Consider the following 13,261-nt stretch of genomic DNA (forward strand, 5'->3'; position numbering starts at 1 on the left):
CCGCCGTCTGAACCTCGGCCCTCAGGCTCTGGTGTCATCTGGTGGAGGCACGCTCCCCGGGCCTCGGTACGACACCGTGTCACTCCACACCGGGCTTGACTCTAGCCAGGGTCGTGGTCGGGGCTCGAGGCTGCAGCGGCAGTCAGGTGCTGTAAATGGCTGTCGGAGCTGACAGACAGATCACCCTCCATCCCCGCTGCCTCAGTGATCCTGCACTAACCAATGCATTTAGGTCCTTTCATGTTGTTTAGATGTCTTTGGCATGTGAAGCAATCTCTAAATTCATTCTCCGTCAGTTGTGTTGCTATAATAGCCAGCGAGGCTTTGTTCCGTTGCAATTTCTCATTTCATTTTCTCCCATCTGTTCGCTTCTTCACTCCAGAGGAATGTGTAGATTTCATGGTGTATTGGCTCACTTTAACTCAAGTTGTTTCAAATTAAGGCATGGCCCTCTCTGCCCGCCTCTTCCACCGGGGCACTGTTTTGTTCATTTCAGTTCTCTGAATTGTGTTGATATAGTTTGTCATAAGGGGAAGAAGCAGAGAGACCTCCGCTTTTGATTTTTTTTGCTTATTTTTAGCGAGGTGTTATAAAAGTGACATTAACTCCTGTGAGCAGCGGTTACCCCCAGCCACCTCATCAGGAGCTATTCTCGTGCTGAGGGGACGACTGTCATGTCCAACACTTGCCTCAGCCTGGCTCAGTATTCTCATTAGCTATGCAGAGGTCAATTTATGGGTGTTTTGGCCCTCAGGTTAAGGTTAGGATTTGGAGTGTGTAAGCTGATGCTGGATGTTTGCCGTGGCCCTGACCTGCGTGCAGAATCTTCAGCTACTGCTGTCTAAACACAGGCGGCAAGGTATATACAGCTGGCTGATATGCTGATGGACATTCAGCTGATGGACAGTATCTTCAGAGCTGAAATTTAAAGTAGTCCTCTACGACATATATGTTCATTTTACTACCGTACTGCTTCACTGATTTAAATGTGTCCAGTTCGTTAAGCTTTTTCCAAACACACTCTCTCCCTCTCCAGGAGCGTTTTAGTGCCTGTACAGGAGACGATGCACATTTTATTTCAACACAGTAGAACGCAGAACTTAAAACACCAGGCCCCAAACTATTCAGGTATTTGCAAAAACTCCTAATGTCCTTATTTCACTTCTTACAGCTCTTACCTGTTAATAAAATTAACACAACACAACTGAGACACACACTTATTACTATCTGATTCTAAAAGAAGCTGGCAGCATACACCCAGCAACATAATTTATATGCTATTGGTTTAATTCAGCAGAGTGAGAATTACTGACAACTGCTGTCCAAACAGATGAGGGCCAAACAGTAGAAGGAAATGGCAAAGGAAAGGGAGGGGGTGGGTCATTGAGGAGGTATTCCTGGACTGTTATTTCACATGGCGAGGCTGCAGGGGAGACTTAAGGAAGGATATATCACTTACACCCGACCACGCGCCTTAGCATAGCGCTGCGCTCTTTGCGCGGCCGCTGGCAGACGCTCAGCCAGGCTTCCTGTGCAGCGGGTCCATCCTCAGCGAGGATCAACTATAATGAATAGAGGATAGAGGAGAAGCTCGCTAATCCACGATCCTCGAGCGTGAAGGTCGTTCAGGCCTGCAAAATGTTCAGATTACTGAGATAGCCTGATTGTTGGCTATTTAAGGTAGTTATGAAAATACTGTTAGATTGATCGGTGAAGTGTTCTGTGCAGCGTCTGCAGATTGTTGATGAAAGTGGAGTTGGGAATGTGAAGGCGAGTCAGATTAGATCCAGACCCATTTATTACAAATGACACAAACTTTGCACCACTTAACCGTTTGTAAACCTCGCTGTTGTGTTTTTGATTGCGATTTGATTGTGATTGATGCGCTGTGGCTCCAGGGATGGCAGTTGTCCGGTCCACCACTGCATTTTACTGACTTCTCCTGGTGTTTCCTGTAGCGCCACCATAAGGTTGACATATTACGTTTTTAGTGAAGAGTCTTGAGTGCTGTCAGATGGATTGACATCTTTCATTAGCTTTTTCATTTTTCCGGTATCTGCAAAACTAACATTGTTCCCATCAGCCTCAGCATCACTTCATGTTAAGTGCTAGTAAGCGAATCACAGAGCTGCTAGTGAGGCTGTAAACCCGTTAATATAGACTTTAAGACAAAGTGACACAAATCAGATCACACAAAAATTTTTTTATCAAAATGTTCACCTTTAGACGTTTTGTTTGGTTTTCAGATCCACATTTCAGCTTCTCTTGTACATTCAGAAAAGACTCAGCCCACATTTTGCTGTTTTGTTTTGTAATCGTGTGGTTGGTTCATGCATAGCAACGCACGCTGAATTACAGCCCATGGAAGAAAGGGCGATGGCTTTTTATTGCTGCTATGTTCCCTCATGCTTTGAAGTGGAGAGCTGTACGTCGATGTACACTACCTGGACTAAGGTTCACATGCAAAACCATAAATACTGGATGGCCAAGTGTCAGTCACTGACGATGTGGAGCTGAAAAAAGGTCTCCTTGCTTTGGTTAAGTCATCGTAAATAGAATCAGGGCAGGAAATTAAACCTGAAATGTAGTTTGTTTATCTGCCAGAGTGACTGGAGGATCAGACAAACCTACCAGCAGCAGTTTTATTGGCATGTGACTGGTGGCTGGTGTTAATTAAGGCACTACAGTGTGCGTTTATGTGTCTGTGTGCCTGCAAATTTGGCAACTGCAAGTGAGAACTTGGGGTGTGTGAATCTCTTCACTTGTGTTTGATTTAAACTCTTGCGGTCACTGGTTGTGTATTCGGTCAGTCGAACGTGTTTATCTGTGCTTGTTGTGTGTCTGTGTATCTGTCAGTCCGTCTTATCTTTCCAGTGGAAAATTGACGTGTCACATTAGTTATTCTTGAGCCTGCTGGAAGGGTTGAGATAGTAGCAGGTGATGTCTTTTAAAAACCCACCAAACCACAGCCCACATGTCCTAGTCACTCTGCGTACATTACTCATCCCGGAGGCATGTACACACACACACACACACACAGTCCATCTTTTCTTTCTTTCCTTTTTTTTTTTTTTTAAGAGGAGGGAATAGCGTGGTTGCGGTTGTAAATTCACTTGTCAGCTCTGTAGATTTCCCTCTGAATTCAAGAGCTTGAACTTAAACTAAGTGAACACTTACAGCCACGGTCAGAAGTATTTTAAACTGTCGTTTCAGTTCATGTGAGATGTTTTCAGGACAGTACGTAAATGTTTTATGATAGTTCGGAGAGAACTGAAAAAAGCAGACATAATTTCTTTGTAATGTGTTCGGCAAGTAGTATATCTTTATTTAAGCCAAGGTAAAATGTTGAATATCTACATAAAAAAATAATTCAACTAGTTTCCAAAGAAACACCTAAAATTTACCGACACATTTTCAGTACGTCTTAAATGTAACAGTACACAATACTAGAATTTGGTTTTAGTCATTTTCTGTTTGTCTTATTCTTCTATGAGAGTAAACTGAGTATTTTTCAGATTTGTGTTGGGTGTCACCTCACTGTGACACCAAAAAATTAATCAGTTCATCAAGAGAATAATCAGAAGTTTAATCAGTAATGAAAATCATCATAATTTGCAGGCCTGTAGTTGTCATCCTATCTCTAATTCAGCTTCAGAAAACTTTTAACATTTTAGCTCTTATATTCTGCTCTTATATCTTACATATTTTTGAGTTTGTCTTGATGAAACTTTTAGGCATCCAGTTTTCCCCTTTTTGGCATCACAACCTGTCAGACCCATTTTATACCTCTGTCCATCTGTGGAACATAGTTGAAGTAGCTGTGTAGTTATCATTCCTGAGGTCTCTTATGAGTTTTGTCTCAGTCATATGATCTTTAGGCGGGTTTGTACAGCCTCTGTCACCCAGGTGGTCCCTCCCCTGAGGACACGGCCTCCGTCCGCAGGATGCAGGACTTGGTCAGTCTCACTTGTGTCCTTGCTCTTCTGTTTCTTCCCAGGGTTACATTTTATTCTGTCTTGTGTCGAAGGGATTTGCAGGGTAAAAGCCAGACAGGCTAAGTTTTCATTTTAATGTGGTTAATTTTGTGAAAACAAAAAGTTGCCAGTTGACCTAGGGAACTTTAAAGTGACTGAAAGAAGGAGCATTTAATGAACAAAGCAAAAGAGAGGAAATAAAATCAGGTCATTTTATAGTCAGAAACAAACAAAGTCACACCCTGACATACCAAAACAAACGTACATGAAGTCGCTCATATTGTAGCTCGCTCTTGACTTTTCCTGATCCTTTTCTCATTCTGTCTTTTTAGAAAGGTTCAGTTAGAGGTCCTCTGCTCCACCACGACTATTTTTAACAAGGCTTGAAAGCCAAGCATTAGACAGACACACATGCACACACACATACACAATCCCACAGACCCTTAGACAGGTGCCAACTTTTGTGCCGAAAAGTGTGTTGTGTTGTGGTGTGTTGTGGTGGGGTGTGTGCATGGGGAGGGACTGTGGGCTGGTGTCGGAGGAATGCGTGACCTCGCCGGCCTCTGCCGCTGTTTGGCTTTGATCGGACATTCCTCTGGAAGTTTCCTCCCTCTGCTGTCACCGAGCCGCAGGGCAGTGATACGGCCCTGTGTGTGCCTTTGTGTGTTTTGTGTGGGTGATGGAAAATTGAGAGAAAGAGAGTGTTTTTTTTTTGTTGTTTTTTTTAAATAAATATTTCAAGCAAGCAGTTGGGGACACACACAAAGCAACAAATGTTGAGATTAGTATTGGTGGTATTGGTGGTACTAGTAGTAGGTTGTAGTAGTAGTAGTTAATAGTTAAAGTACTGTTCTCCATCAAGCATCCTTGAACTGACTGGAAACTGCAAATGTTTCAAAGATGCCAAATAAGTCAGGTTAAAAGGCAGAGAAAATTATAAAACGATGCACACGATATTTTAAATATTTCCATTTAATGTAAAGAATGCAGCCATAAAAACGGGATTACAACTTGTGAATTGATTTGATTGATGATTTGGTGTTTTACTTTTGTAAACTTAATATACTGAATAACTGAATGTGAGTTCTAAACTGTTAACTGTTGATCGGACAAACCAGCGAAACATTTTAAGATGTTATCTTAGGCTTTAGGCAATTGTGATGGGCATTTTTCACAGTTTTCTGAAATTCTATAGCCCAAACAGTTAATGAATTTTATGAAAATAACTGGTGGTTTATCTTATAATGAAAATAATGTTTAGTTTCAGCCCTAGTTCGAATATAGAATATATATATGATACTGTTAGACAAAGTAAAAAAGAAATATTAAGGGTTTAAGAAACTGTTGTGGTGAATCTGAGGAAGTGTGTGTCTGGAATGTTGGAGAGAGTCTAAGAAGAGAGAAAAAAGATTTAGTTGGATATTCTTTGGTAAAGCAAGAATGAAGAGAGGTTGTGTATGTTTTGTATTTCCTAAAAACAAAATCAGGCATTATGACGACTGCAAAATTGTCTCCTCTCTCTTGTGCGGATCTTTTGGGCAACTTTATTTACACACAGTAGGTGAACAGATCTGTCTCCGGATGTCTGAACTCTTCATCTGGAGAATTGTATATGTTGTGAGGACAGGTTTTTTTCAGGAGAAAGTAAAAGCTTTTAAGGGTGGTTAAGAGAAGCAGGGAAATTTGATTGATGTCTGCAGAGAGTGTTGTGGCTTTGTAAGATGCTTTGATCGACCAGAATGTGTTTTGTAAGGGCGAGGAGTGAGAAAAGGCTAATTTGGGAGAGTGGAGGGAGTAATACAGGGGATTGTTCTTGATGAGCTAAGGAAAAAGCTTGTTGTGGGTGTGTTTAAGAGTCTTGAATAAGGACAGGAAGTGTTTGCGGCTGTGTAGGGAGAAAGTGTGTGTTGTGGGTTTGTGAAAAAGCTTGTTGTGGGTGTACAGAGAGTCTTATAATAAGGAGATACAGACTGTGTGTGTGTGTGTGTGTGTGTGTTGTGGGGGCATGGAGAAAGAAAGAAAGACTTGTTTCGCAGGGAAAAGAAGGGACACTAAGAAAGAAATGAAGATTGAAGCTTTTATAGCTTTTAGGTCAGTGTGTGTGAGTTGTGTTGTGGGTTTAGCTGAAGATGTAAATCAGGAGAAAGTGTGTTACATGGGCAAGAGAGGGCTGATAGTGTGAGAAGTTTTAAGTCAGGGGTATTTTTAATGGGGGCAAAAAAAAAGATCCTTGCTTTGGTCTTGGAAAGCAGTCAGGGGGAGAGATAAAGTGATTGGCTAAGGAGGGAGAGGGAGTGTTTCAGAGCAGTAAGGAGTCTCAAGTGCGTCTTGTAGAGGAGTGGACACAGGCAGAGTAACGCAGAGTCTCGATTGGCTGCGGTGAGAGTGAGTGTCTCATGTGTTTAAGATCTCGAGGAAGCCGGGGAGAGAAATCCGAGTGTGCAAAAGGAGGGAGTTCTGGTAGGAAGAGAGGTGAACAAGAGGACAAGAAGGGAAGAGGGTGTCAGGCGAGTCAGAGCGTAAAGTTTGGGAAAGATACAGTCGGATAAGACAGAGGAAGGAGGACAGGGAAAAGTGGACAAGAAAACAAGGCAAGAGTTTCTTTGTGGGTGAAAACTGTGGCGAGTGAAGAGCTGACGAAGGAGAAAAGAGGAGGAAGGGAGGACAAGAAAACAAAGCAGCCAAGGAGGGGGGAGGGTGAGAAAATAAAAAATAAAAACAATCTTTTGTGGAATAAAGACTGACAGGGTTAATGAGAGGAAGAGTCAGTTAACAAGTGACTAACGAGTCTCTGCTGCCAGCCACACGAAACCAAAGACTCACACACAGAGACCAAAATACCCATTGAGAGGGAGCTTAGTGACAGGAGCTGGTGTGTTTGTGTGTGCCGCTCTTCCTCCTCCTCCTCTTCCTTCTTCTCCTCCTCCTCCTCCTTCTTCTCCTCCTCCTCTTCCACATGCTGTTGTTGGCCTTAACTGGCGGCGGGTCACTGGGGCGCCACTACATCGCCATGTTCGAGGCCACGCAGAACGTCACGCTCAAGCCTACGGAGTCCTGGAGGGAAGCGCTGCTGGACACCCGCGTCATGGACCTCTTCTTCACCGTGAGTACATCACTGATGTGGTCATCTTTCTGCGGGTATCTTACAGTCCTGAGAAGGTTTTTAAAAATGTCTTGGATTACTTGCTTTGCATCTTAAAATTCTCAAAACACATCTGCTTGGTTTGGAAGTTGCGTGCTTTTGTTGTGCAGTTTCTTAAATATGAAATTTTCCAGGACACGCTGGTTTTAATTTTTTTTTTTTTTTTCACTGATGAAATTGGTCCTCCATTTTATTTGTCACGGCACTACTGAAAAGGAAAAGAGCTCAGTTAACTTGAGAAAACCTGCAGATGCCTTTTTCTCTGATACACTTTATATTTCACTTCGTCAGTTAATCTTAATGTGTCTGCGTCTGAATCTGTTTTCCATCCATCCGTCTCTTTCTGTCAGGGAGGTCACTGCTCGGGTTTTTGATGCAGTTAAGGTCTTCCCGTCTCATACATTCCCATTACAGTTTCCTCGTGTCCTGCTTTACCCTTTTCTTCTTCTTCATTTTTTTTCCCCTGACCTCTACGTGGTGGTTTATTTATGATAAACAAAGGGAGACAGTTTTCCTTTTTATGTTGGGGGGAAAAAAAATTTCACTTGACCTCGTCTTCTTGGCACAGCTTGAGTTTTTACCTACTTTCGCGGGTTTCTTTAACGCACCATTAAGTAGATTTATGGGTGCTTTGCAGTGGGGTCTTGTTATTGTGTTACTGTCCAGAGGACCGCCCGGTGAAGTAAATGTGTATTTTTGTGCAGTGACTTGTGTGTTTAAAGAGGCGGCCCACGCTGGCTAAGCAAACGGTGCAGAGGGGAAGTGTGGAACAAACCGGTCAGCTCTTCTTCCATTCAGCATCCGTCCAAACCCTGGGGCCTCCCATCGCCAAATACTGATCCACTACTCTGCCTTTTAGCCGCCTCTTGCCATATATTGCTCTCTTCTTTTAGTCTTTACCTGCCACTACCTGCTCCGCTGCCACAACCACCTGCCTGTCAGATACCCGTCCACTCTACAGTTGTACTTGTTGTTTTGGGTCGGGTTCACTACCAGATACTGTGTCACTACCCTGACCGTTAATTAGTATTGCACTAATTCATATTTCCAAATACTGCCCCATTACCCTAACATTTATCTGTCTGCTGCTGCAAAACAAATCAGAGTGATTTGGCATGTTGAGAGCTGTCTGACTTTGCCAAAATTGCCAAAATACTGCTTCCTGAGCACCATTTGTACCTGTAATTTCAATGAGGCCTAACACAGCATATTTCTTGCACAGAGTGGTAGTTCTGCTTTCTGTCAGTGTTGTAAAATGTTGTCTGGAGCTTCTTACAACTCCATTGCTGCCTCTGAAGCAGAGAGTAGTGGTAAATAATGGAGTTCTAGTTTTTGTGTTTATTCTATTTACAACTCATGTGTTTTAAGAGATGCTCAAGGGAAACTCTGGTTTTCCTTTCTGTGGTTGCTTTTGTAAGAGAACTTTGGAAAACCTGTTTATGCTATTGTGCAGTTCTATGACATTGTTTTATTTAACATGTGAGATGCAGGCAGATAGTTAATTATTTTCTCAGTGTTAGTAGCGTATATTTATTTTGTTGTGTGCTCTGTCTTGTCGGTTGAAGGCATGACATCCTGTGATTTGTGTAGGAGATCACAACTGGTGCTGTTTCTCTGTGGAGTATTTCCTTACAAGATTTCCTTCACCACAGTTGTTCTTTCTTTCAGCTTTAGGGACAGAAAAACAGCATCTAAATCCATGTTGCTGTCCTCTGACGCTGTTTGAAATTGTGGTTGCTGTTTGCTTCATGCATCCCGTCTGATTTAAAGTCAAAATAAACAAAACTGCAGTAAAAACAAACGTGTCGCAGAACCAAAGCTAAATGTTTGTCTTTTGATTAATTACTGTTTTGACTGTTTGCATACTTTGCCTTCAGGGGGACTTTAATTACTGTCTGTCCTTGTAAAGAAGAAAAAACTGTTGAACTAGTGAAACAATAATTCTCTTTTGTCGTACAGGCTGCAGATGCTTATTTGCAGTTCTTTCCACCACTGTGACTCATAATCAGCCTTTACTGACAGTCTAAATGTGAGCCCTTTTATTCACGCAGCTGAAAAAGTTTTCCGTCTGATTGTCATGATTGTCAATTCTCAGAGCGATCGCAAATGACTGTAATTGGCTCTGAGCAGCGAATGCAATCAGAGAATTAAAATACGAAGCACGGGAGCCTAATCAAGGATTTGATTAGCCAATCGCGGAAGTTTGGCGTGAATGAAAATGTCTGTCATTTTTCGGTGGGTTCTCTTTGCTGCCGGAATCTGCAGGATGTGTTTTGTGTTGGTTTCAGTTTTCAGGCCTCGCGTCTCATCTCTCGCTGTGGTATTTCTAGTAGCTCAACTGTTTGTTATTGTAAGGCTGCTGTGGCACTGTCAGCTGTCTGTCTGTCTGTGTGTGTGCGTGTGTGCGTGCGTGCGTGTGAGAGAGAATGTGTGTGTATATGTGTGTGTTACAGCATCGTCCTGGTTGCGTCGTGTGCATTTTTGTGTGTGTTGGCACATATCTGTCTCAGCGGGACCGTGTCAGTTTGAGCTTGTCTGGTGTATATTTGTCTGTACACTCTGCATGGAGCTGCGTTGCGGCCGTGTGTTTTCATGTAGTTTGTGTTTTGTATGTGTGTGTGTCTGTGTATTTATTCAGTTTAATGGGGTCCTCTGCTGTCTCAGCTGCTGCGTCTCCTCAGCTGTGAGAGGGGTAACAGGCTGACCAGGGTATGTATGTGTGTTGAGGGGGTGCGCACAGACACGTGCCATCGGGGTCACGGTCCGCAGCAGACCAGAGGCCGGATTAGTGCCCGGCCCCAGGATTAGGGGCCCCTGTTAACAACCGCAGTAACCCACCCATCACACACACACGTCACCCTGTTGAGGGGCTCTGTGGAGTCTCCGTCCCTCTGTGGGTGGGTGTCTGTCAGTCTCCCATTAACTGGCTCCAGTGCTCCCTCACCGATCAGTGTTATGTGCAAACAGGAGGCTGGTGTCAGTTTCTGTGATTAGACACGTCTCATCTCACATAATAATTTGTTTTCATTACAACTTGGGTCTTATTTTTGTAATTTTGCCCCTCATTCCTGTCTATGATCCAAAAACTTTTATTTTTAAAAACAAGAAGTAAATATAAACCTTGCAGCAAAAAAATGAGCCTTTCTTCAAATGTTTACTGTTTAATATGTTCACTCTTAGTTTTTATTTCATGGACTAAAAAAAAAAGTTAAGCAGTAATTATGGCCTGTGTAAAAGTTTGGAAATATTCTGCTTTGGGATTGTGTGGCAGCCAGTGGCACAGGAAACACTGCACACACACACACAGGGAGTAAATGGATTCTGCTAAATATTAACAAAATCTAGATGCAGATGTCCTGTAGTCAGTCAAGAAAGCGAAAGTGAAAAGAGGCTGGACAACGATCCAAAGTAAACATCAAAATCCACTGTGCACTACTACAAGAAACACAAGCTTGAAGCCTTTGGAACGGAACTGAAGTTAAACGGTGAGATCTGGGTTCACAGCAACATCACTGCTCAGGGAACACAAGCTGCCACAAGAGTTCAGACTTTGTGGTTAAACCTTTGACCTGCTGCACTTTCTATAGTTGTAGGTGTTCACAGTTTTTCTGTGTAATTAGATATTATATAATAATATTATTGCAGTACACAGTCAGTGCCTTAAACCTCAAGCCCATCAGGTGATGGCTGTGTTCCCAGATATCAGCAGTTAGAATGTGGAGTACAGTTTCATAAACAATAGAAATGATTATTAAATTAAGACCCAGGTTGTAATAAACTGGAGTTTCCTGTAAGTGGCAGGATAACAAAAAACATCGGAATGGTCCATTAAATATCAGACCTGATTAACAGCATAACGATGGTTCAAGTCGGTCTACAGTCTCACAGACAGTAATCACAATGAGAGGACACTGGAGCCAGGTCATTATTGACAGCCATGCCTGAGGTCGTGACCTCTTCTCCGAGTGTGACAGGGCAAACACATATTTTGGAAATGACCTCAATAATTACGCAGCGTGGAGCAGCCGTTTTGCTGCTGAAGAGATGCTGAAGTGTCAAATGTGATTCAGACCCCCAGCGTTCGTGTAGAAAAGCACTCGTCTCCTCTCTACTTCAGATGGTGACAGCCACACAGCTCCGAGATTCAGGGATGGGGCGATTGAAGATGGATGGAGCAATGACGGGAAAGAAATAAGAGGAAAAATAACTGTTGGGAGGCTGAGTGGAGTGGAGTGGAAGAGAAAGAGAATGAAACAAGGGATGCAGAAAAAGGGCAGGGTGTATAATTTTATGGGGGAGACAACGAAAAAAAGATGGAACAGAGAAATACAATTTAGAGTGAGAGTGAAATGTGGATGCAATTTTCAGGAGAGAGAGAGAGAGAGGGAGAGAGCTCTGAGGATAAATGGACCATAGGAGATTGAAAAGGAAGAAGACCCTGTTGATTGTTGGCCTCCTTCAAAAATAAGCCCACTCCGTTTTTGTCGATTTATCACCTCCTGATCACAGTGCACACCCCCACTCCAACCCTTCCCCACCTAAAAAAGAAAAAAAAAAAAAGAAGAAGAAGAAAAGGAGCGTGCACAAAGGCACACACAAACTGAGGCATCTGTAATTTTGGCCTCAGCTGTGTGTTTTTGTTTGTTTTTGTTTCTCTGGGTTTTTAATTTCAGTCTGGCTCTGAGTGATTAGAGAGGAGCATCAAATTGTGATTGAGTGTGTACCCGCATGCAAACACAAAACATACAGTACTGTCAGAGGCATCTGGTTTATTTCATTGCGTCAAACGGACATGTGCACAAACACACTGCAGCAGACACACGTGCATGCACACACTACCTCTGTATGTTATACGCTTTTTCACACGTTTATTCACACGTGTGTGGGGTGACGTTTGTCCTAACCTCACCCCACACACCTAAGCCTGAGTTTATAATTGTGAATCAAGGGGCTAAGCTGTATCCACAGTACAGTCTATGCACATCTCCATCTTCGTTACATCACTGCTGACCTGCACCTCCTCAAAAATTGAAAGTGAAGACGACATAAAACAAGGTGAAGGAAGACTCCAGTAATCGCTCATTTTCAGTTCACTCATGTCAACACACATCTAGCAAGACACCTACACTTCAGGCCTTCTGCTCCATGTAATCTTTGTTCTTTACTGCAGTGAAATTTGACAACGTAAATATGGCGACTGCCATAATCATTATAATGAGACGAGGTGGACCTTAACATCCTCGCTCATTTCACAAAGTAAATGAAACGATATAAACACAGTTGCTGCGGTGAATATAATTAAAGCATGATGCGGCCTGCAGGTGTCTACATTGGGATTCCTGTTAACCCCTTGTGTCAAGTGTTTAACACCAGCCCTACACCAAGCTTCATTCTAAGGTTCACCCAAACAAGCAAGTCTTAACCCTCAAACTGTCCTTTGAAAACAGTTTGAAGAAATAAGAAGTGGCCAAAAGGATGATAGGAAGCTGTAAGACGTGAGAGATTTTGCTCGATGATTGTGTGTTGCAAAGTGCCAATATTTAATGGCAGTGTGGACACACCTTGCATCCTTGTGAAACACTTTCATTTTTGTGATTTAATTTTACATAACGTTGGGGTAGAAGTAAAAGAGCGCACATGCTGAAGCGTTTCGTGTTTACCACGTAAACACAATCAGTGTGGAGTACAGGGACTGATGAGGCTGCTGCAGAGGCCTGCAGGCAGACAGTAACCCAATCTGAGAGGCAGAAAAGCAGAGAGAGAGAGAGAGAGAGAGAGAGTGAGAGTGCGATGGTGGAAAAGAGCGAGCGAAAGACAATAAGTTGGAAGCACAGTGTTGATTTGAAAAAACAGAAAGATGAGCCCCTGAGCCCCCAGAGGTAACAGACACCAGGCTTTGTCTCCTTCTATAAATATCATTCCTCATTCTCCCTGCCTTTCTCTTTCTCTGTCTCCGACTCCCCTCCTCTCTCTTTCCATCTCCTCCTCTGGCTCACTCTCGTCTCCTCCTTCATCCTCTTTTCCTCACTCTTTCCTTCACCTCACTGTCTACCTGTCATTCTCTCCTTCTCATCGCTGGTTAGCGTCGTCATTACCTATTGCCATTTCTTCTCTTCCCAGTTTTTCCTCTTTAATAGGGTTTGGT

The 13,261-nt window shown here is 43.0% G+C and overlaps 1 protein-coding gene across 1 annotated transcript in view; it reads left to right on the plus strand.

The window, feature by feature from the left end:
- The window catches only part of xpo4 (exportin 4), a 46,607-nt gene that overhangs the window by 8,674 nt on the left and 24,672 nt on the right, over nt 1-13,261 (plus strand). Inside the window, exon 7 of the mRNA XM_041057776.1 lies at nt 6,965-7,077. Coding sequence (XP_040913710.1) covers nt 6,965-7,077 — 113 coding nt within the window. The remainder of the gene's footprint in view (nt 1-6,964; nt 7,078-13,261) is intronic.

This window comes from Toxotes jaculatrix, chromosome 15 (genome assembly GCF_017976425.1).
Source record: "Toxotes jaculatrix isolate fToxJac2 chromosome 15, fToxJac2.pri, whole genome shotgun sequence".
NCBI classification, from domain to species: domain Eukaryota; kingdom Metazoa; phylum Chordata; class Actinopteri; family Toxotidae; genus Toxotes; species Toxotes jaculatrix.